We start from the raw sequence: 25,663 nt of genomic DNA, 5'->3' as shown, positions 1-25,663 counted from the left end.
ATGTCTGCCCTTCAAGACGGCCTAGGTCACGACCTGTCCGTCACACACACACACACACAATATCATCGAACTTCGACATAGCTGGTCGTGGCTCAAGTGCGTTTTATTTTGGGGGTGGTTTATCGAGGTTGTCTCGCTGTGCCGTTCAGTCAGCTGATGCTGTCATCTGTTTTCGTGTTTACATCTTTGTATGTTTGTTGGAGAATTTTAAGGTCGACCGTTTGACATTTTTTCAGAGACATGTTTTGATAGATTTTTTGTCAGGTCTTGAAGATTGCGAAGACAGTCGAGAAATATTATCCACGAAATTTTGTTTTCTGAGAGAAAATTTTGTTCGATTTTAGAACGATAGAGAGTCGAGAAATGTTTGCGGGTTACTTATCGTGTAATTCACGAAGCAAATTAGCACTCGACGTATTAATTGTAAGGGACAATCGTCCCCTAACAAACTGGGGAAATTAGTCTCGAAAGAATCAAATATTCAGAGCGAAAGCTGCCCCGTGAGATTTCCAGCTTCTACGCGACTTAACTTTAAGAGCTGTACGTGTCTCGGAGCCAAGTGCAAAATCATATCGTTGTTATATTTGTCGCGCGGTAATCGAAGTTACAATTTGTCCTATTTTTATATCGTGGAAAATATCGTTCCAAGCAAACTCGGCCCACTCATCGGATCAAAATACGGAGTTAAATGTGGTATTTACAAAGAAAGTTGGTCTTTCATCCCTTTTCACCCTCGTACGTCAGAGTCTGGAGCAAAGATTCGACGGGTGAAATCGCAACAAACATCGTCGACCTCTGAAAGACGACGGAGATGATTTACGGTTCGCCCCGCGTGGTCGTCGGCCAGCCCAGATTTCGATCTCCTCGATGTTCGACGGGGTTGTTGCAAGGAATCCTGTGCGTAAATGCGTGGGTTACTTGCGACAGGTCAGGAGCCGAAGGGGTGAGACGATGTCGGATCGAAAATACGGGGATGGAAGAGAAAGGAGAGGGAAAGAGAGGGTGGCAGAGGTGTACGAGGGTAGTTTCGGTGGTGGGGTTCGTGCAAAGGGGTGGTAAGATCGGGCGAGACAGACGAAGATGGAGGATAATCGATAGACACGGCTAGACGCCGCCCCAGACAACCTTTTACTTTAGCTTAAGGACACCCCGACCCTTGAACAATTTACCTTGCACGCTGTAGACGCATTTTTGTCCCGCCGCTGAAATCCAGGACACTGGCGACCCCCTCTTTCGACTCGATCATCGGATTTTTCAGCTGATTCTTTACTAACCACTTCGTAAACTTTCATTTTATTTTAATCTTCGATCGAGACGATCGATTTGCTCGGAAGATTAAGCTCGTGATTTATCGCTCCATTTTATTTTCTTTCTCCCTTATCGTTCCTCGATAATTGTAAGTGCTAGGGGTTACTTTTGTTGTCTCGAATAATCGAGTTCCTTTCGATCGATTTTTGACAGATTTTCTTTCCAGTGAACACACTGGATCTTGTTATTTTTGAAAATTAGTAACAGCGTGACAATTAGTTTTCGAGTAACCTGTTGAGTGCACAGCGAGTAATGTAACAATTTATGGTTCGGTATCGTCAATGCACGCGTTTCGAAATCGAACGTTCGATGTATAGCTACTTGATATATTCGTTTCGCTTGTAATAAATAATACGTTCTTTTTTATTCTCGTTAATACGTATTTAACGATACTATATATCAAAGAGGCATTCTCGATTTGGACGATTACTGGAAACTTTTGAAATTAATTACGAAGCGGCTTTTACTTTAACGAAAGATAGTTTATTGCGCAGATTAAGTCGAATTACGGGGATGAAGATTCCCGTGCGTTTCGGTTTTGCAATAAAGACGTTTATTGAGACACAACGTCGAGAAGCAATCCACTCTATTCCTGTGTCTTCCGTTCAAAACATTGGATTCCATCGATCGTCTTCTTGCACGTTTTACAATCCCTCGTTTCCTTTCACTGCAAACTTAATTTTGTAAATTGCCGGCTCTTACGTCACGAAACACACTTGCGTTTCGTTCAAACAACTTTGCCGATGGAATTTCAATTTTAATTTTCTATTTAAATCTCTATTCCGTTTCGCGGTCCAAATTCTCCGCTTTTTATATTTGCGAGAATGTACGACGAAATATTTTCGTGGATATCTGTACTCACGAATCACGAAACACGATTGAGTCACAATATCCGTTTCGTTGCTTTATGATGTCCAGTAAAAAAGGTGAGGAAAGGAGTTTCAATTTTACAAGAAAAATTTGATTTATTACCTGAAAGTTAAATGATTGCATATGGGAGGTTAAAGAACGAGCAAGCCTCTTTATTTTCGGCCATGTAAACTGTTATCTAATAGAAGGATCTGTGTTTGATTGACTGGAGGTAGGCTCGCGTGTAATTTAGCGTGCTTTGATTACATCTTAACTGCTCTCGCTTTTTGCCAGCCCGACAATTGATTTTTATGGCTTTATCTCTTTCTGCTCGAAGAAAAGAGTATACGCCAATCTACGTTTAAATTTTTCTTCTTTTATTCCATCCTAAATCATCGAGAATTATTATTGGACACGTTCGAATTGATTTTTAATGAAAAGTACGATGATTACGGTTTTTCTTTCCGTTTTTTCTTTCAACCTAGAGCCATGTATCATTTCGATTTAGCGGTGAAATCTATAAAGTTTCTTTATTGTTATTAGACACGTTGAGTTTCGCGCAGATAACGCCTCAGCTGTTTCTGTTTTTGTTTAATCCGAGAAGGGAAAAGGCGGTATAACTTTCAAGATGAGCCTTTTTTCTCCGTTTCATTTCATTATTTCCGATCCAACACTTATTTGCAATTCAAGATGGCCGGAATGCTCAGCCCCTATGGCTGCCAGCGGAGAGATTCGTACAGGGCGATAAAAAAAGAGAAATAATAAAGGAGGCCCTCTCTCGACGACGACCAATGGTGGCCCGACCTGATCATATCGTTCGACTTAATTTATTATTTTATGCGTGGCACACGTGTGCAACCATGCACACGCAACTGCGCCGTGTCCCGACTTGAAGCTTCGTCCATAGAACGGCCATGAAACGCGAATCGAGCACACGATATTCTTCCAGCGAAATATTGCAAGTTTTATATGCCGTTCCTGATGATTGCATTGTTTTCAGAGCATAAACGTTTCCGTATAATGTCGTTTTTGTCTATAAAACCCTTGCGTAACGAATATTTACTACGTTACATTGCTTTATGCGGGTTGAAATTTCAATTTTAACGATCGTCAGCAATTTGGCTAACTAGCGGTTAGGTGCCGAGATTAAATTTTAATATGTTTTCTAAAAATTTATTTGTTAAAAGAATTACTTGCTCGGCGGTATAATTTTAATCGAGTTAGTATTCGGTTCTAAGAGTCGAGTAACGTTTGAAAACCGCGAATTCACGGGGTCGAAGACCGACAAAGGGGCGGAAAAAGTATTGCAGAGGTTTTTCGTTTCAATCGGAGAGGTGGTACGGAGATGCGGTAACCAATGAGATCGAATTGGGCCACGCAAGAAAAATCTTCGAAGGGTTGCACGGCTCACAGGAAACGTAAGAAACGTTGAGAAACTTCATTCTATTTTTTACCTCGTTTATTCGCGTGTCCGTAAACACATTCTGAAAAGTTAGAACAGAAATTGTTGTACTTGCAAAGTTCAACTCGGAAGGGACTCTCCTTTTATTCTTAAAAATGAACAGCATCGTAGTTGATAATTTCAAAGTTAAAAGTTGCCGAACCAATAGGTACTGTACATTAGCTTAACGCTGTTAGTTTAGCAAAAATTAATTCGCAAAAGTTTTATACTTGAAATATAATTGAAATACGATATTTATAAGTGAAGCTGTATGTTTAATGACCGTTATGGTAATAAGACTTCAGAGAGTAAAATTTGTAGTTACTGATGAGCTCCCAATCCTTAGTGATTTGGTAAAAAAAATAAAAAAAATTAACCCCATCCTCCCGTTCACGCGGACAAATTCTGCACACAGTTTTGGACGTGTGCACGCAGCGAGGGTGGAAGGTGGTAGCGAGGCATCCATTGTGGTGTATATACGCGACGGGGGTAGCATTGGGGTGGAAAAACCTACCCCAATGGGGTAGGTGGTGGGTGTGCTCGCGGGGATGGGCAAAAGGGAGAAATAAGAAAAGCTGGAGCCACGAAGGAGACGACGTCGTCGACGACGACGACGACGGGATATCTGGGTCGAGACTCGTCGTCGCCGACGTCCCGGCGCCAGGCGTCCTTTCCTTTGCCTTTTTTTTCGGCAACGAAGCACCAAGAAAAACGTCGTGGAAGGGAGAAGCACTGCCGGTCTCCGTTGTTTCGTGGTTTTCTACCTTTTTTCTTAAACTCGTACCCCTTTGCGTTGCCCGCCAAGGGATGGAAAGATGATAAGTCAAATTGTTCTTTGGTAGCGATCGGTGCAGCCGCGGTCCTTTGGAACGCGTTCAACGGAGTCCCTACAGAATCTCGAATTCTATGGAATTTTTATTTTTTTCTTATTTTCTTGCCTGCAGCGAAGAGGGTTTTAAAATAATTTCAAGTAGAAGTTAACCCTTCTAAGGAACAAATTGACACGGTATCTCTTCTTAAAGTTAAGAGATTCGCGACCGACGTGTTTAAAGTCTGAGTAGTTTGAGAAGGAAAAAATTGAATCTTTCTGTAAGATTCGAATAGTCGTTATGACACGAGCGGAATATCCCCGTTGGCCTTTACGCGAAAGTTAGAAGTTAGTTAGACGGGGTGGCTACCCCTCATCTGCATATCCGCACCCTACCGTCCCCGTCAACCGTTCCACCCCTGCCACCCCGACGTCTGTCGGTGCTTTCCAACCCCTCCAAGCTCCGTGTAACCAACGTGCCACCGCCACAAGCTGCTCAACAAGTGGTTCTTCAGTTTAGCGACCGACTTAGCGCTTCTTTAATTTTCACCTCGCACCCCGGCTTACCAGAGCCCTGCTCCCGTACCGCTATTCACCAGTTTTGCGTCTTATCGGTCCACCTCCGCTTCGTTCTCGACGATATCCGCGTGGCTCGTTGCCAGTGATCCCAGGGATGATTACCCCTCCACCCTCTTGTCTTCCGACACCTTTTTGTATTTCAGGGATTCTTTTGTTCGCGATCCTCGATGTTTTCGCCGCGAGGAATCGCTGTATCTACCGTTCTGTTCTTCGCGAACTTTATCCGCGAATTTGGTGCGCGATGTCCAGAAATAAGAAAACAGTTATCGCGTGGGAACCAACGAGCAAGAAATGCCGGAAATCACGTGCAGATTCCGGGGAATGTGACTTGTCGCGCGGTTAACGGTAAAACACCCATTGGTAGAAGGAAGCTAGGAAGAGGAAAGGAGTTCTCGAGTTCTCGATACGGGTAATTGTGTAAAGCGAACATCGAGCAACTCCACCTCTTCCGCTCCACCCCGACAAACCAAAACACAAATAATCGCGGTGAAAGAGTGGAAACGGCCACGGACCGGATGAAAAGACAGGGTCGTGCTCCCATCGGGCTACTCGAGGGAAATAGAAGAAATGGTAAAAAAGGGTGGAATGCCAAGTGTGAAGCTATCTGCATGTGAATGGCACAATGGTAATTGGGGATGCACCGTTAGAGGATATTAGAGGTAGCAGGCGACTCTCTATCCCCCTCTCTGCTTTTCATCCCCGATTCCCGTTGGACTTTTATGCAACCACGTGAAACAGCATCTCTGGAACTGTGGCAGAGTCACGTTCTTTCTCCTGCGTCGCTGTGTGCGTGCGATTCGAGCTAACCTCAAAAGCTGATACCACTCGAGAAGAACGGTGTTACCTGCTCGTGTGACCCATCTGTTATTTGCCAGCCTCCTCGGATTGTGTACGGTGTCGCATGTATGGAAGAACGAGCTTTGGGTTTGCGTACGGTACATATATTAGAGCCTGATTCATCTGGGCTTTGTCGAGTGATCTATAGCCACGTAACAAGTGGATTCGACTGATTTCGAATCCCAGAGAACCAGTTCGTTTCGATTAGAAGAATTGAAAACCAAAGAAGTTTCAAGAGCTACCGATTAGACGTTCGAAATCGATCGAGGAAAGTTCTTTCGAGGAGAGTTCTACTCGAAACGAAAGTTCTAGAATCGAATTGTTCAAAAATTCGTTCCATTCGTTTGCCACCAAAGCCACATCGGATTCTCCGGAAAACAAGAGAAATTTTCAATTCGTTGGAAAAGTTGCAGCACGGAAACGCATCCGTTCTGTGCTCGTCTCGCAACGATGCCATTTGTCACTTAAATCGCGTTCGAGGAGAAGCGATGATTTCCGTCCTGCCAGACCGTATTACTTTTACATTCGAGACGAATGCGGCCCAGCCAGCCTCCATTATCAGAGGCCATCGCCTTAAACTGCTTCTCGTTACCGACTTCGATAAAACATGTCTTCGAACAAACAAACAAACAAACAAACAATCATCTTCAACGCGGAGGAAGAGCGCACCGATTCGATCACCGTCGCGAAAATTCGAACAAACTGCTTCGCAGGAACTTTGCGACCGAGTAAAAATTCTTTTTTAGCGTTAGTTCGACACTTGTTGCCACGGGACTTTGATTGTTACGTAATTATTTCTAAACGAGGAAAATAATACGTCGAGTTACGTCGTTCTCGTCGCAGCGTTATAAGAGAAGAAATATTTGATTAGGATAATACGGTAAACGACGCGAATAATGGTAAAAGCCGAGAGAAACTGTTAAAGCAGGCGACAGCGGCGGAAGGAAGGGTCGAAAGATTCTCGGCATCGATTCTTCTTTTGAAAATTGTCCGTCGACGAACGATCGCAAAAGGGTAATTGAAAGGAGAGGCAGGATTAAAGGAGCTGCGACATCAAAGAGATGAACGCGGCAATCGAATTCCATCGTGACACAGATACTTTATTAGAGCGAAACAAAGAATCGGACGGGGCGCGGAGTTCCGCTCGAGGGTTAATTTATGTACGGAATGTACGAGTCTCTCGAAGTGGTGGCCATGTTGGTTTCGACGTGCTCGTCAAGGTATATTCCCCCTCGCATCACGCGAGCCCCGTTCTCCTCGATCTTCCACCCCCAGCCCCACTTTCTTGCCGGCTCGCACACGTGTGTCCCGCACACGAACGCTCGCGAGCACGACGTGTGTTTCCTCGTCGTCCTAGGCGCATGCTGCACTGCGCACAACCCCCTATCGCCCTCGTCCCGTTCTACCACCTACTCTCCGCTCGGCACCCCCTACAACCCCTTCGACCGTTCGTGCAGCCCGCCATGCAACCCTCCAGGAGGTGACTCTTATTATTTCCATTTTTCCAATTCGGTCTGGAGGGCGGGAAACGAGCAAGCCCCTTTCCCCTCTCTATTCGATGCTTGCACCCCTCGTGGCCAACCCACTACCACCCGCGAGTATACCCTTCCTCCGTTCCAGCCTCGTCTGTTCGGCTGGACAGCCAAAGGAAAAATATCTATATTTATCTGTTTCTTCGCGGGATACGTCGTCCTGCAACCCCCGCCGCCGCCGCCGCCGCCACCGCCGCTCTTCCTTCTTTTTGTTCGTTCCTCCTCCACCTCCACATCGGAGTTTCTCGGTCTCCTCTCTCCCACCCCTTTCTCGGTTTCTCGCTACCTTTTCTCGTCTGTGCAACGATTCCCTCTCCGTCGCTCGTTTTCTTTCTTCCTTCGGGTCTTCTCCTTACCTCCAGCGAACCACCCCCTTCCCACGGGCTCGTGGCGGGAGAGACAGATACACTTAGGCGCGAGAGAGCAAGAGCTACGCGGCGAACGGAGACGAACGGTGAAAAGATTGGAAAGAGGGAGAAGGAGAGCAAGGCGAGAGAGCGAGAGAGAAAGGCGAAAAAGGAAGGAAAAGACGGAGGGCACCACGACGACGGCGACGACGACGACGTCGACGACGCCGGCAGCCGCGGCGAAGCGTGCGCGCCTTTCCTTGGCCGGCGGCGCGACAAGGAGGATCCGGAGGAAAGGAAAAGGACGGAGAGGGCGGTAGAAAGCGGAGCAACGGAGAAGGATCGACGGAGAGAGAAGGAACAGCGAGCTTCCGCTTCCTTATGCTCCGCCGCGGACTGCATCAACCAGTCGCGCGGTCGCGCTCACATAAGAAACTGGGATTCGGGAGACAAACCCCCTTCTCGAGCCGCGACGCGGTTTCCGTGAGCGGAAGAAATTCGGTGCTCGGGAATGTCCGTGGTCGCGTGACGCGTCTAAGAGAGGACACCGTGTGACACGAGAGCCTTTCGAACGTCGCCACCCTAACGAACCACGCCGGTTAATTGTACTCGACGACGTTTCGCCGAAGACTAACCGGTCGCTTGCCCCCACCATCGCGCGATCAGAGACACGGGATCGCGCGGAAACGCACGAGCGGCCGTGAGGCCCGTCGGTTCGGGCCTGGTCGCGCTCGTTCGGCCGCGTTCGCTGGTAGCCGGGCCCTTCGTCGACCAATCGCGTTCCACGAGCCCCCACCGTCCTCGGAGATGAAGAGGGGAGGCCATCGGGCCTCCTGGACGATCGAAAGGTCCGCGAAAGAAGACGTGCCCGCGACGGACGCGGATTCGATGGATGCCTAAGGAAGGATGTTCCTCGATGCAACGAGAACAGGAGGATGTTCCTCTATACGTTTCTTCTTCCTCTTCTTTCTCTACTTCTTCTTCTTCTCACCGCTCTGCCTCTTCTGCTGCCTGGCGACGGACGAGTCCGACCAGGCGGAGGAGGATATCTTGTACGCGGAAGTGTCGAGGGTGAAGTCCTAATAAAGGGGTGACTGGACAGGCTCGGGTGTCACGTTGCACGCCGATGAGGAGGGAAACGGAACGAAAGAAAGAGCGAAAGAGAACGAGAGATGAGAGGGTAGGAAACGGAGGGCAAGAAACGATCAACCAAAGTTCCTATTTTTCACGTGAAACTCGCCTAACAAAGTAGGACATAAGAAAGAAGGGAGAATCGACTAAAAGATAGAGAAGAGATTTTTTCGTTGTTCCCGGCGCGTCCAACCGGGGGCCGAACGAGAGAAGAGAGAGAGCGCGAGGGTGAAAACGCGTGGCACGCACGCCGGAGAACCTCGTGTCCGCGGCACCGGTGACACCCTCCCGCGCTAATTAGCCAGCCAATTAGAAAGACCGCGGCCATGCGTAATGAGCTGCGCGCGCAAAAGTTCCTAAACGCCACGGTGCAATGTTTTTTCCTGCTGATGCCTCGTCTCGCCGGCCTGTTCACGGCCGACCACTGATAATATATTGATAAGACGTTGATAGAAGCTAAGTAGAAGTACACAGGTAGAGAGAGAGACGTTCGACGAGGATACGGGATCGGGATCGAGCTTCCTTCGGGACACCGTTGCGTGTTCCCTGCGTCTTGTCCACTTCCGTCAGGCAATAAAACACATACGCGCGAAAACGAATTTAGGAAGTGGCGCGAGTTTAAAGCGAGTCGATCGAGCCCGATCGTACTGATCGTCGACGCAGCTTTTCTTTTCTATTAAATATAAAATAACGAACGTACGTTGTAGAAACCTGTGGGAGCTGCCACGCGGCCCCCGCTCTATTCAAGCAATCTTTGGACCGCGACAGGCGGTGATTTTTAACCTCTACGACTAAATAAGTTAGCCGATTAAGCGAAGAAGAGCAAATCTATATCTATATACAATCTATATTATATATACACACTTGGAAAGCGTATTTAATTATATATTCCTATACACACGCAAGGAGCACATGTACAGGTATTTTAATAAGTCGCCGCAATCGCTCGATCGAGCCTGAAGAAAGATCGCTCGCGGAAGATTGATATTTTTTATCGGTGGAGATCGAGTGAAAAAATGTCCACGATGAGTGTCGCGTCGAATTCGTCGGTCGAGGTTGACTCGGACTCCTCGAACGATATCTCGAGCAAGGACGAGGGCACCGCCGAGCAAAAGTTCATCCTGAGAAACGAGTTGTACAACAGCCTGCTGGCAAGCGCGCTCGGCAAGACGGTGCTCAACAGGCATCTGAACTTCAAGGAGCAGGGGATTAATTTTAATCTGGCCAATCTAAAGGATAATCTGAACGCGTTGGGCGCCCTCAAGGAGCTGAAGGATCTCAAAGGATTGACCGTCAGCAGCGTGCCAGCCTTCCCCAGGAACTTGGCTCTGCATCGCGAGGATCACGACGAGGTCAGACCGTCTGTTCTTCGCGCGATTTCTATGAATTTGCTTTTCGATCTCCTTCCAATTTTGTTTTCGATCTGCCGCGATTACACAATCGAATCGACCTCGAGACGCCGTGGAATTTTACCTTGTCGCACCATTTTTCTTTTCGGTGTTTTCGTGCGTTACAAAATTCCAAATTCTTCGAGTTGTAAAATTCCAAACACCCACAGTCCTCGGATCTAAAAATTCCGAGGTTCGAAAGTCCCGCGTTCAGTTGTCCCGTAATTGACGTTGCTCGCCCACCGATCATTCGCAACAGCGGACCTGCGATAACAAGGAAAAACGACCCGGTATAGAACATCGAGATCAATAATCTCAAAAAGATACGTCTTCACTGACCTATCCTCTAGCAAACTCCCCCAAGCTTCCCTCGAAGAAGCAGAAAACAGATTCACGAATTTCCACCCCTACTCGCCAAAGTATTTTTCCACGCGAACGAACGAGACGGTTTAAAAAGATATTATGTGTCGTCTACGAATTACGAGATCGGTAGTTTAGGAAAAATCAGAAGCGCTTGATGGAGGAAAAAACGATTTTGAAGTTGGAACGTGAGACGCGAACGTTTCTCGTGAATTGTCAGTTAAAAAGTTAGTGGATACTTAGGTGGCACGAGTTTTCGTGTAATGGTCGTGGAAAACGAGGGAGAAAAGGGGATGGCTGCGGACACAGCGGAGAGATTTTCGACGGGCGAGAAGAAAATCCCGTTTGCTTGACAATTACTTCTTGTTTTGTCGACGAATCGAGTCTTCGACTTTCGAACTACTTTGTTCCTTGTTCCGTTGATTTTGCTTCGCCATTGTTGTTTTCTTCCCCGTTCATTTCTTTCCTATAAACAAAGCGTTCGCTTTCTGGAACATGCGTTAAATCGTAAGTTAACTGTATGATTTATTTATTATCGTGACGCAAGCTTCGACGACGAAAATTTCATATGGGAACGTTCGACTGCAAAGTGGCAAAACTTTTTATGTAACGTAGAAATTGAAACTGTTATCAACAAAGCAGTCGACAACTCGTAAAGGCTCATCTATTATTTATGAAGATTTTTATACAGTTTCGGATAGGATTAAGTGAAATGTCTCGAACCGTGTCCAATTAAAATTTTCAATTTATTATTATCTTATCCTTGTTTGTTGCGGACAGGACGGTAAAGAAACGAGCCACGATTAAAAAGTTGTTCCTGAAACGACTTTCCCTGGCGAACTTTTCCGCGGCTTAATTTATTAATTTGTCGAAACGAACGCGCTTACTATAAGCCTCGAGCTTCCTGTTGCTTCCTTTTGCTTTTCTGACCGAGTTATCGCCACGAGGCAACTTTTCTTGGCACGTTCGCGGTTTTGGCTCGGTTCGGTTGATTCCGCGACAACTCTTGACCCAAATAGACGCACTTTCCCACAGCTTTTCCTTTTTCCCTCCGAACGACGCCGAAACGTCTCGCTGAAACGCAGCACCAATTATGCTTTCAAGGATCTCTGTTCTTTTTTCCTTTCAGAAAAATATGGCAAATATTCTTTCCGTTCCCATTTTCTGTTTTAAAACGCGGCTACCCTATGCGACGTTTTAAAAGTTCGCCAATTTAATATCGCGAAGTATTCGCTAACATTCGTCTTAATTCCACGATAGGTGATTTTACAAACCTTGATCCTTTGATGTCCTCCGTTCAATTAATTTTCGAACGAAAGCGTCTTCCATCTTGAATGCTGCGATACAATCGCGAGTTAAAAGTTTCCGCAGCGAACAAAACCGATCCCCTTGTAGCGTGTAACTGACGAACAAGTCGAATGACCGAGCTTTTGTCGAATCGAAGAAAGCAGAGGTGGAAAGAGGGAACGTCGACACGCGGTACACGAATCGTGTTCTAGAACGTGTAATTAAGTGCGAGAGGTAATAATGAAACGCATCATCCCCCTTGGTTCGAGAAATAACAGCCCTTTGGAGACCCTGGGGAATGGTCCTTTGAGGAACCAGGCTGCGATTTCTAACGAGCTTTCTCACGATGCGTGCTGCGCGATCAATTAACAGCCGAATACGCTAGCTCGTTAATTACCAGTCACGAGAACGTCGGAAACGCGAGCTGGAAATTTTCCTGGCATTTCCTTCGGGGAACAGGTGTTTTCCTCGATTTATTACGGTCCTATTTGCAACAATTTATTATCGACTCTTACGAAAACTGAAAAACCTATGCAAAGATGACACGATTTCAGAAAAAGATACGCGTACCAATTTGAAGCCCGAAGATTCAATGAAAATGAGAACGTAAAAGTTTATTCTCGTTAGAGTATGACAATGCGAGCTTCTGATTGAAATTATGGTTGTTAAAAATTATTGGCCATATCGGTAGACAAGAATTGGCGCAAATTGAAATAGATTCTCTCCTCGATGAAATTGAAAAAAATTGACCCCGGCAACCATCTCGGTACAAATCGCTTTCGCTCGCGTATCGATCAAATATCTGTAAGTCAATTAAACGCTCGTCAAACGAGAAATCAAATCCTTTTATTCCCTCGATCAAGAACAATTATTTCATCCAACAAGCGCGTTATAAATCGCCTTAATAACGTCCGATTATTCGCGAGACGGTCGCTCGGTTATTCGACGGAATTTTTAATTAACTGTAAACGTGGTCTTTATTAGTCGGTTGTCACACATCTTAGACGAAAGACAGAGGCAGCGAGTGCTCTATATTTCGGCTGTTTCTATTTTCTGTTTTGATAAAGAGCAGCGACGACGAGTATTGATTCGCCATTTATCCGACGTTTCTCTTCTCCCCCTATACGACCCACGAATTTCTTATCGTGCCATCGCGAGTAATCGATGAGACTGCATAATTATGCCTATAGATTTTCTTTCGAATCGAATCGATCAACCTCTTTTACACGATCTAAACAATTCGAAAAATAATAGACGAGATATTAGGTGACTTGAACTTACATTTTTTTATTTTGTAAAACTAGCTAAGCACTAAGGGGTGCTTGTGATTTTAGTTAATTTCGTAATATAACATGGTCGCGTTTCTGTTTTACAGAAGGCTTCCTTCGCATGGTCCGAAGGCGGCGAAGAGGGTGGCGGAGGTGGTGGCGGAGGTGGAGGAGGAGGCGGAGGTGGAGGTACGGCTGGCACCGGAACCGGAAGCACGGGCCCAACGGCCACCGGAGGTGGTGGATTGGCCCACTGGGTTAGCGTGATGGCTGAACACATCCACAACCCACATTCCGCTACGAGTGTGGGGGGTGTTCATCATCAGCAACAGTCACCTCCTCAACCACCCTACCCCTGGAACAACGGCCTCTCCAGTGATGTGAGTACCTATTGTTTCTCTATCTTATTCTACCGGCATCCACCTGATCGCGTATCGTAATCGATTTAAATCTACATAATTATTAGCGAATACTCGATCTTTTATAACGTTACGAAATTTCGAAAAAATTATATCCCCGCGGTCTCTTAGCACCGACGTGCTAATTCGCAGTAATTTAGAATTTGCTTCTTCGATATTAATATTCGAGTCTCTCTCGCTAAACGGAAGGCAAACTTTCCCAGAAAACTGTTGCAACTTGGTCGCTACGATGGAATAATTCGAGGATTAATTTTATACGGGACGTATTACGAGTATTCCACGGTCGCGGAGGAAAGGAAGAGAAGGGGTTGGTTAATTGGCGACAAAGAGACCGGCGTTTAAGCCGCTCCTCGTCGCGAAACTTTTACGACGATAACCGTGGCGGCTCGTTTCTTGCGTTGGCTACTTTTACGTTCGATAACCGTGGTAAAATTATCCACGTCCGGACATCTTCATTCGAGACTAACTGGAAACTGGGTAGAAACGTTTCGGTAACTCGTTATCGTCTTCGGTTTGTTACATCGGGAGTGGTCGCAGATCCGATTCGCTCGTATATAAATGTGTTATTAGCTTGAACTTCCAGATACCGCGATTTTCTTCGGATATTTTTATAAATTCTGAGACGGGCGGTGATCGGTTCGATAATCAACACTGTTGCTCGAAAATGTACGGGTTGGTTCAAAAGCTAGGAAAACATTTAATATTTAATAATATCTTTTTTATTTCCAAATGATATTCTTACCAAAGCAAATACAAGTTTTGAAAGTTGAATGCAACGATACAATTCACTGTACGTTACGGTTAGCTAACTTTTAACTGCTAAAAAGCACGTTAAGACATAAGTCGTAAAAAAAGAGCCCGCTACCAAACCAACGTTTCTTCAACGGACGAAAGACGCTAAAAAAATGGGACCGAATGAGAAACGACGAGCATTAAAATCATCCGGAAGACGCCGTTAGGCCACGCGAGTATCAGAAACTCGCGAAAAAAAAGGCTCTCCTTTTTTTCTTATTCCATTGGTGAACGGGTTACCCCCGTTTTAATTTTGTTTTCCGCACCCCTCTATCACCGAATCCTGCATAATTTCGACGAGGTTGGATTAGAAGCGGTAGAACAGGGAAGAGAAAAAAAAGGACGCGAGAGAAGACAATGAGGTAGACCCTGATGTAAAAAAAATGAGAAGACAGAAGACTAGTGGAGGGATGCTGGAAAGGGTTGAAGATCGTTTTGCATACTCCTCGCTCCGCCCAGAGATGGGAGAAAAAAACAAACAGACGGAAGCGCGAAAAAAATGCTCACCAAGGCAGAGACACCAATTGGAACGAGTGGTGGGATGGGGGTTGATTTCAATGCGCAAAGATCTCTCGAGGGTGAACATTCTTTTTGACCATACAACGGTACTGTGTGCTTCTCGTTCTCTTAGTACTTTGAACATTTTTTCTTTCGATAATTGATCCGCAAATTATTTCGAATTGAATGTAAACTGTGTCGAAAAAATTGCAATAGTAAATTTATTGAATGGGTCCTGTAAACATAATGTTCGCGCAAAAAAAGTGAATCGAAACGCGGATCGTAATTTCATGCTTTCACCTTTATAATCGCGTTAAACAATCTCTGGTTAAATGCGACAAGGCGTCGAAAGAAAACACAGTGACAATAAGAACTTGTATGCATGCAGTGAACGAAAATTAACGGCGCTGACTCGTCACGGATAAGCTCGAAAAAAACACGCGTATGAAATCGAAACAACCGTTAGAGCGTCCTTTGAACGAGAAGAAATTCGAAGCGGGAAGAGAGGTAGAAAAAAGTCGCGGAAAAAATCGACCACCCCTTTGGAGCCGCGATACGTTAGGCGAAAATTCATTAGCCGATCCAGATCGAGGAACAGAAGAAAGAACCACCCTTCTCGCTTGCCCCCGTAACGCGCGTAACAATGACACGCTTTCACCCTTACGAATCGCGTCGATTTTTTCTCCATTTTTTTCCCCTTTCTTTCGAATCTCACGTTGGGCAGAGACAAAAATGCCGTTGCACGATTTGCATCCCGGTTTCGAAGGAAAAAAAGCAGCAAAAAAGTCGAGGCGCGGAAGGGGCGATCGAGGAAACGAGAGACAGAGAGTAGGGGTTAGAAATTGGCAGCAGGGGTATGCAACAGCCATTATTTTAATTTTCGTGCCTGGCAATGTGGCACGGCAGGGACGGAATCGAAGGCAAAGGGGTGGAAGAGCATCTTCCTTTGCATAATCTTCATGGGGGTAGTCTCTCGCAGGAATCTCACGCGGTACGGGATTCCAGTTAGTCGCCTCGGGTCGGTGTTTTCCAAGGTGTTTTGCATCTTCACCTTCGCCATCCTCTCCCCTCGAAATTACCCTAAAGAGCTGCTCTAAGCGTTTTAAGGGATTAAGGTCGGGCAGGCGTAAAAAAGAAAAGGAAGCATGAAAAAGGGTTGACCACCCGCTGGGCAAAACCGGCGACAGATTACAACATCCGAAAACGTGTTTACAGGGGTACAGCCGGTTCTTCCTTTTTAACCCCCTTGTTCGAGGTCGATGATGTTCAACGGAACGGCCTTGAACTACTTTTTGGAAATATAACTTCTCTTCCTCTTTTATTCTATCGAATGTAGAATTATATGTACTTTCGTATTAATCCTTTCGTCAAGTGCAATATTCAATCTTTCTGTTAGCAACATCCTTGCTGTATGTATCATGCACTTTGGGTCAGACTCTTCTTCACATAAAAGATCACTTTTTATAACAAAAATTATAATATATCCTCGGAAGAATAAAAGTTGGTTTAGAAAAAAATGTGAAAAAAAAACCGTTGCAAAAAGCGTCCCAACAATCGCAGCAATCAGAAGCACCCCTCTGAAAAGAAGTTACAAACGAACAAGTAGCAAGGTGCTACGAATCTGATTCCCGAATTCGAATGACCGTTCAGAGGATACCTCTAGGGTGAGTTGAAGAGCTGCACCATCACGGAAGACGATTCCGTGAGCCCCGAACGAGGATCAGCCGGTTCTTTTTTGTCTAACACATGGTGCCCGCAGGACCCACGCCATGGGACTCTTAGAGAGGTCTCGAGGAAAAAACAAGGAACCGGAACAATGAGGAGACGATTTAAATAATCCGCGGCATGCAAATGCTTAGAAGATTCTCACGGGATGGGCTAGGTTACGAAGATAAGGGTGGGGGGATGATCGAGCAGGAGAAAAAGGACGAGGATGCGAAGACAATCGAACGATCTGCATACGGGCTACGAGGTTCAACCCTTGCCAGTGTTTCGGGAATGATAGACGACGTCGGTAGACGAAACTTAATTGAGGGTTGTCTGCGTCGACGAGTCGATTGTTTTTTAAAAAGATATTTCTTTCGTTGTCGGTGGAAATGGAACGTTCGAAGAAAATGAATTATAGCTCGTGACTGGTTTTAAAGGAAGTATGTCTTTTCTTTTCGGATAAAATCAGCTTATATCGTGGAGAATATGGAAGAAGAGATTTCCATAATCATTGATTCTTCAAATAGCTCTAAGAAGAATCTTCGGCGCAATCTCGAGCGCTCATCGATTGCGAGCCAACATTATATCGAAAAAGTAAAAGAGATCGAGGACAAAATACGAGTAGTCGAAGAATAATCGATCGCCGAAAACGATTCGTGGCTCGTCGAGGTGGAAACGCAACCTGCGCCGTTTCTCATCTCTCTAGGAAAAAGAAACCGAAGGAAATCAGTGAGAAATCGTTCCACTTGGACGAACAGAGCTTCGACGAAAGGATGGAAGGACGAGAACAGGGTGGAAAAGGGCCATAACTCTGTCCCGGGCCCAAATGTTGTGACAACGTCGCCAAAAAAGGGGCTTCATTGTTTCTGCTTGGCCTTCTGTTCGTGGGGGGTTGTTTCCCTAAAGGGGTGTCGATAGAGAAACCGAAAGGTGTGAAATTTCGCCAACTTCGATCGGCGTGAAATCTTCTTCGAAAAGAAATTATTATATCCATCTTCTCTGGATCGATTTTTGGAATTCTTTTTATTCAATTATCGTCAGTTTTTTCAACTCTAAAAAGATTGTACCCGAAGAGGTTAAGTAACGGTCGAAGAAAAAAGTTTTCATCCACGATCAGTAACGGAGAAGCAAAGATCAGCGGGAGAAAAAAAGTAACATCGTAGAACAACCGTTAACCCCGAAGACGTGACCAAGAATCCCGAAGAGACGCCGTTAGCGGCGAAAAAAATTAGCACCCATGAGAAGAAGACAGAAACGACGCGCTCTTCCGGAGATTACGTGTCCCTGGGTGGAGGAAAAAAAAAGATCGTGTCCTCGCGAGGGGTGACGGCAAGGGGTGCGTATGCAGATGACGGTGAAAGTGGAGTACAAAGGGCCCATAGTCTCACGCTATTGTGGCCCAGGTAAGATAAAGGTTGACTGGCCCTGAGGCGGGCCGCAACCAGCCGCTCCTCTACCGTGATGTCTCTTTAATTTTTATTAATGACGAGGAATTTGAATTTCTGCATCGGTGATATGGGAACCGCGTAGACGACGATCTCGTAGAACGTGACTCGGACGAATCTTTTCGAGAGGCCCGCCATCGATCATAATTACCCGGTTTACGGGACGGGTTACGGTGTCGCGAGGAATTTTCCATGCTACCTCGACTCTTCCGGATACGAAGGGAGTTCCTCCGGAGGGAAACGAATCGACCACGGGGTTATTCGGGTCGATACATCAGCGATGCTGTTTTGCTGAATTTTTCGAAAGCGAAAGCGAACAGGTAGATTTTCTGGATCTACCGAATGGCTCGAACAAGTTATTTTCGAGCCACGGATATGAACTCCTTCGGAGAGTTTCCATAGCGAAGCTAAGACAACCGGGATTTTTGCATCGATGGAAAGGAATTGGGTTTTGGGAGACGTTCTTCCGAGGCGATGGAGATGGCTTCTGTAGAAACAAGTATATCGAGAAAAATGTTGGTAAAGTGGCTGATGGTCAAAGTAATTTCTAAATCGAGCATTTCCTGATATACCAAAGCAATTTGCCCGCGTCGTCGAGCAGCCGTGACCAAGAAGACGGAGGAGAGATTCTAATTAATGCATTCCGTGTTGTCAGCTCGTTAAAGTGGCGCGTAGAAATGCGTGTCGTGGAGAAACAGTAGGTTCAGTGTTTTAGACGGCCACGTGTTTTTTAATGACGAGTAGCAGACGCCGTGGCGTTTCGTTGAATCAATCGAGGGGGCCGGTGTCTCCCACATTTTTTTTCGCCTTTTTTCTCCAACGTAGAGACCCATTCCCCTTCAGACAGCGGAGAGAAAAAACGAAATCTGTTCAATCTGTGACTCGACGAACCTGCATTCCTGCTCGTAACGAAACCAAATAAAACTGGGTTAAAAAAGAAATCTTTCGAAATAGAATAGAAAAGAAAAATGGAGTTAAACGCGAAGAGTGCGCAAATTAACGTCAAGGATCTAACGTATGGTTACGCGGAGCGTGGCGATAGAACACGTGGTACAATGGCTGGCGATATAACGCGCGCCGGTAGAATCCGCGATTAACGTTGATATTACGAGCTCGAAGAGATTAAAGGAAAAAGTTGCAGCGTTTTAATTGAAATTTGAAACAGTAACGACGGCGATACGATTAGTTGCGAAACTGGTGGAAAAATTCAAACTGCTGGAAAAAGAGGCCGTGAAAAGTTAGGCGATTAAACTTTCAACTACTTTCGCGCGTCACAATTGAGATTTACAAAAGTTCCAGCCAGTACTTTCGACAAGTTCGGCGCAAGGAAAATCCTGAAAGTTCGACTAGTAAAAGGGATTTCCAGTGTACCCTTTTTCTTTTTCTTTCTCCGTTGCAAGACGATCGAATCGACGTACCGAACGCACGTGTATGTACGTACCACGAGTTTCTCTCTCGCGCTCCTTCAAATTTCTACCTTGGAACAGAAGAGAGATAGAAAATTGTAAATATTGGATTCGACGTTCCAGAATGGAGTTCAAGAAAGAAGGAACGACAAAGTAAAAGAAAATTGTAAAGAAAATTGTTTCTTTTCTTTTTTTTTCACCTTTTTTTGGGAGCAAACGAATGCTCGAAGATTTGATAAGATTCTTTTTTTTTTTATTGTTAAAAGCACTTACACAGTTTGCGAGGAACAAACTGGATGTTGTCTCGAAATTTTTGAGGGACACGATGAAGAAATTTGTCGTGGGTTCGAGAAGTTTGGAAGAAACTGGGAACGCGAAGGAATTCGGTGAAAAAGTTTGCGAGAAGTTTGCCGAAGAAATGCGAGACAGTTTAATGAAATACTCGGGAGGAATTAATGAAGATCTTTTTTCAATTTTGCCGAAGAATTTTTCCTTCGACTTTACAGGGAGATTCTTTTTTGACAATCTCCTCGGAAGAAAGTTGTCGAAAAAATGAAAAGAAAATTAGGAAACATTGTTCCGTTTTTTCCTTCGGAAGAGTAAGAAATTTCCACTGCGTTAACTTTTATTTAGATAATTAATGGCTGAAAAAGCGAATCAAACATGGAGGAGATATTAACAGGTTTCGAGTAATTAAAGAACAAGCAATTATCTCGAGGAGAATGCCTCTGTAACCACTGGAACAATTAAACAACAAACAGGAATAACGGAGTAATTATCAATCGCTCGTTTAGATGGAAATGAGAAGGGAGAAAGAGCGATCAAGAAGCGGTATTTCCTACGGAAAAAGGAAAAGAAGCGAACGACTCGTTAATTGAAAACCGATCGTTTCGTTGACGAAAAATAATTTTTATAGCACACGAGACTTTACGCGCTTTGACACAAACGTGTTTGCATAATCAGTCCGCGCTTTCTTCGCTCGCGAATTGTTCCTCTTTTTCCGTTTCGGTGCGGAAAAAACAGGGAGTCGGAAGGTGGAGAAAGAAACGAAAAAAGATAGAACGCCGGTGGAAATATCAGAATCGATATTTGACCCCCGGCGCAAAGGGGGGCAAGACGGGAAATGGAAGGAAACTGAAGCAGAGAGACGGACTGGCCTTTAAAGAACCTTAGCTACCAATGTTGCAGCCATCTTTCTGATATTTGATGGATCTCCAGAGAAAGAGAGAGGGTGGACAATTTCTTCCATCTGTCGCGCGATATTGAAGATCGGAAACGGTGTACAAAGGGGAATAAAAGGGAGGGCAAGATATCCTCGGGTTATTTACCGGTAATTAAATATTCGAGAAAGTGGTTCGCGAGAGAACGGGCTTCCGAAGCTGCTTGGATCGAGACACAGCTGTTCCCTCGACAACCTCTTCTTGCTTATTAATTTCATCGAGATTTTCTTACGATCGAACGAGCGAACTTATGGGATCTTGGAAAATTCGTGGATTCGATACGAAATGAAACATTCGGAAGTTTCGGATACCGAGGCGGAAATATCGGGGGAAGAAAATTGAAAACGCGAGGACTTATGGAATATTATGAAGTTCGAGCGTACTTCCTCGAAAAGGTTGACGTTAATTTTCCAAAATTTCGAAAGAAAGCTAAAAATTTCGTATTAAAATAGAGGAGTTAAACGGAGTTGAAAGGATCCGACGCGAGAAGCTTCGCAGAATCATAAGTTTCATATTTAATTAGTTTACCGAAGACCTAAAATTGTAGGTTTTATTTTTAGTTTGGTTCAATCAAGGAAGCGGAATAATTGAAGAAGTTCGGCATCGGATGTTTTATCGCGGAATTGTTTATTCACGAACTCCTAAAAAGAAATACGTGTATTCCATTATTCTATTAAGCATATCACTTGGTTTTCCACTTTGTTTTTGAAAGCGGAATGCTGAACCTTTGAAAATGTCCATTCTCCAGAGTCACATTTCTTAATTTAATCACCGTGCGCCGGTTTAATATCAGAAGATTCTGCAAATAACGTGCTTTATATTACCATAAAGGCAAACTGTAAAGGAAGTTAACGAAGATTGAAAGGTCAAAATAAGTAATATCTGTAGGTGTCGACGGATTCGAGAAAAATCAATCTAAACGTAGAATAAATTAACCTTTATTCGCGCGAACAACACTGTAATTCCCCGTGAACCATCATAATCCGTCGGTGCACCAGAAAAATAACGTTATCCCAACCACGAACTGGAAGAACAAAACGGGCATGAAGCGATCAACAGGATAGGAGCAAGGAAAAAAACGATCGCGAGAAACGAGTGACGAAGATCGATATCTCGAAAAAAGAGCGTCAGAAGAAAAAAGAAGGAAGCTGCAATTTAGCGGCAGAATGAACCTCGAGGGGTCATAGTTACCGGTTGCCGGACTTTATGGATTAAACCAGAAGGGAGAGAACGAACGAAAGAAGATGCGTGGTAAAACGGTTGCATAATTGATTCAAGAACATTGGCGTAACTCGATAGGACCTCTTCTAGTTCTCTCTAGAACACCATGCTGACATCCTGAATGTCCCTTCGGCATAGCAAATCTAACGAAATATAACGCAAATTAAAGGATGTCCTCGTTACGCAACGAGGAATTAACTAAATAGAAAGAAAAGATACGTAATCCTTTAATCCGCCTCTTTTCCATCGCCTGCTTCTCTTTACGTCCATGATAAATCTCTCGACATAGATGTCAGAATATTTGGAGCACTTAACCGACCCGAGAAGCGAGAGATCAACGAAGATTAATACGTCCATCGTCGCGTTGCAACTCGTGGTCCCATGATCGCTCATTTTCTCCGAAAGAAATCAAGGTTCACGACCCCGATCGATCTATTTAATAAAAGAATGCATCTGCTTCTGCGAATCATCGCGTTCGTTATTTGCATGAGAAGAAAAGGTGTCTCGTTGAGCGATGATCGATCGAGGATCATCGAATCGATATTAGAGGGTCGGTGATGTTCGCGAGGAACCAGGTGGATCAACTCTCTACCTGCATCGCGAAACTGTCCCTATTACGGGATCGATAATCGCCTAGTAGTTTTTTAACGACTAATCTAACAAGTTTTTATTTTTCTCTGATTCTCTTATGCTTTCATTATCGTGGAAAATACAGTTTCGAACGCGGTGAAACTTATGGAGATTACTGTTTTTTTTTTTCTTATCGCGATGGACGTAATTTCTGTGGCTGTTATTTTATTATTATCTTTCTGTTTCCCTTTATAACGGATTTCAAACGAAGCAAACTTATGTGTGCACGGAAACGTCCGATTTCCCGATAGGAAATTATTTTCGAAAATACTTTGCTCCGCTCCACGAAACCGAGTAATTCGAAGTCCAAACGAATACTTAATTGCAGCAGTCGTAACGAACATCCCTCTTTAAGACACCGCGCGAAAGAGAAAAAGAAGAGGACAGCGCTTATTAATCTGAAAAGTTGCACCGGTTAGTTTTTGTAAATATTAGGAAAGAGAACGCCTCGCCATTGTAGAACGTTCCTTCAAAGTGCAGCCCTGGGTTCTCTGGCTGCACGCCGCTTCCTTTTTCTCACTTTTCTCTTCCGCCCTCGCCCTCTCCTACCCGCCTCTCGCGAGCAGCGCTGCTCCTTTTTCCGGGTCGAATATCGATCCTGATATTTCTCCATCCTTTTTTTTCAACGTCCGTACGAGCGTCATTTCCAGGAGTTCTTTCTTTCTTTCGTTCGTTCTTTCTGTTCGCCACCCCCATGGCCAACCCGACCACCCCCTGGCTCGTACCACTCTCGTGCCACCACCGAAAGAAGTTATATTTCTCGATCTAGCGTGCTGGCTCTGCTCATCGGTCACCGATGAAGCAACAAAAAAAGAATACGACACGAATTTTCTTGCAATTTCACGGTGACTCTTTTCTCTTTCTTTTTTTGCGACACCCTCTCTTTATTTACACCGCATTCCCGTCTACTTTCTCTCTTTTTCTCTCTTCTTTTTCTTCTTTCGATAGTTACACTTTATTTCGAAATCATTTTCACACGGGCAAATTCACTGGTCGAAATTGCGATGTAAAAATTATCACGAGTGTAACACTCTGATTGATCGATTTTTATTTTCTTGATCGTTTCCAAAGAATGTACACAAGCAAAGAATCTCCTGAAAGGACGATTTTAAACGTGGTCCAATATTTCCTGAGCATATTGAAAATCTTGCTTTTTATCAGCAGCCAGTGTCGTTTCTCAAAGGCTCGTCTCTCTGTTTCTTCCTTTTTACACCTTCGTTCTTTTTTCCAGAGAAGCAGAAGGAAGGAAGAGGCAAGAGGGAGGGGTTCAATATCGATCCCAGTGGCCAGTTTTTCTTTTTTTTTCTCTCTCTTTCTCTTCCCCAACCTCTCTTCCCTTACCCTTCGCCCAGTTTTTTCCCTATTTCCGCGAGTGCCGCCCTTTTTCTCCCTTTTTCCTGTTTTCATCAAACCACCGGCGAGATAGAGATTCGCCTCGGGCCTCGAATAATTTTATAAAAATATATCTGTGCCGTTCCGACTGACCAACACCGTGAACATCGACGACCCAAGCAGCGGATCGTTCCCTTTTCCCGTTACCAGGATCGTTTCGTCCAACGAAACACGCGATCTTCTTGTTACCAAATCCACCTCGACAACCTCCGTTTCCTTTTTCTTTTGTTCTCCCGTTTCTTGGACTTTGGCCTAACTATTATTCTCCGGGGTCATTCTTAGATCACCGAGCGTTGAATTTTCATGCGCCGTACTTGCGTGCGCTGTATTTCCACGCGCCGTATCGTTACACGCGGTAATTCCTCTCGTTGTAAAATCTATCGCACAGCGACACAGAAAAAAGGTGGGATAAAAGTTCGTGCTCCGAAAAAATTCGTTATCAATTTCCCCGTAGCAAAAAAAGAAAAGAAAGAAGGAAACAAGGGGAGGAATTAAAGCAGAAGATACCGCGTGCTTTATCTTTACACTTTTTTTGAACCCTTGACGATCCGAAAGATCGTTTCGCGGTGCAATTTACACTCGAGAAACATCGTATTTACATGCAACATAACGAGCCATTATGCGAGGAGAGGGTTTCAAGGTTCGAGGGGTCTTTCGTGGAAGGACGCGGAGAGGGCTACTTGAAAACGTCGATGGCCCCGTATCGCAAAGACGTCATCGCGAGCATTAGAAGGCTCGAATCGACGTGTCGCACTCGAAAGCCAGCAGATTCTCTCGAGGGCCCTCTCGAAGGGCCAGCTCTTTGTGAGAATTTCATGAAACAACTGGCCCTCTGTGCTTCATCTCCCCTTCTGTTCTCTCCGCTTCTCCGTTTTGACTTTGGGGGCTAGAGATGCACTTTCGCTGCTCGTTTTTGCTCGGCCCTCGAACGATTCGATCTTTTATAATACGTATTTGCTGGCTGGATTAACTTTTGTATTCTCGTCGGATCAGATCGAGCGGAAATAGTCAAAAAATTATTCATGGTTGTACGAAAATCATTGTCCCTTATCGAAGACGCGATATTTTAAAAGCATATCGATCTGCCTTCGTTTCACCTTTTACATTCTAGAAAGTTTTGAAAACGTAGCTCGGTTAATTCTATGTAATTATTGGTAAAATCGATAGAGGAATCGTGTACAAACGAGGATGTAGCGTCTCTCGTTTAAGAGGTTATTTTTGTTGCTTTCTCGTATCACCGAGAGCTCGTTGGTGCCAAGTGTTCCTTCCCGATTCAGGAAGAATCCTCTTAAGATACTTTGCTTTCCTCTCGTTCCTGTAAATTAGGAACACAAATGGTCTCGTGGATTTATGCCGCTTCTTTTATATTCCATAGGTAGTTCACTATAACGAAAAGTACCATAATAGAAGAACGCTAAAACATCAAAATTCTCCACGCGATTCGATCGAGAAACGCCGCATTAAGCTCTAGTAGGTGGTTCACCCTCTATTCGGCAAATGATAAACGCAATAATCGCAACAATAACGATGAGTCTACGATAATTCGGTGGTTAGAAAGCGCTTCGGCTACTCGTATTTCTCCGATCACGTTCCGGAGGGCGAAGCCAAGGGATGGATAAGATTCTCGCAGACGATTCCTCGTTTTACGTCTCCGCCTCCCCTTCTTGCCCCGTCTCCTGTCGTACATCGGCTCGTCTCGATGCACAGGATCTACCAGGCAGGAAATAAAGGAGGCGTCTGCAGGGGAGGCAGAGCCACCCCTTTCGAACAGGTCTCGCGCTGAGTGCGCTGGTAAAAC

General features: G+C 44.9%; 1 protein-coding gene across 2 annotated transcripts in view; it reads left to right on the top strand.

Annotated features, from left to right (window-relative positions):
* LOC100877359 (zinc finger protein rotund) overlaps positions 1-25,663 on the top strand; it is a 136,894-nt gene that overhangs the window by 35,660 nt on the left and 75,571 nt on the right. For both annotated transcript variants that reach the window (XM_076534273.1, XM_076534272.1), the window contains exon 2: positions 13,243-13,515. In XM_076534273.1, the coding sequence (XP_076390388.1) occupies positions 13,243-13,515 (273 nt within the window). The remainder of the gene's footprint in view (positions 1-13,242; positions 13,516-25,663) is intronic.

The sequence above is a fragment of the Megachile rotundata genome, chromosome 8 (assembly GCF_050947335.1).
Source record: "Megachile rotundata isolate GNS110a chromosome 8, iyMegRotu1, whole genome shotgun sequence".
Lineage (NCBI taxonomy): Eukaryota > Metazoa > Arthropoda > Insecta > Hymenoptera > Megachilidae > Megachile > Megachile rotundata.
Note: the sequence above shows the minus strand (reverse complement) of the source record. Positions and strands in the feature narration are given on the sequence as shown.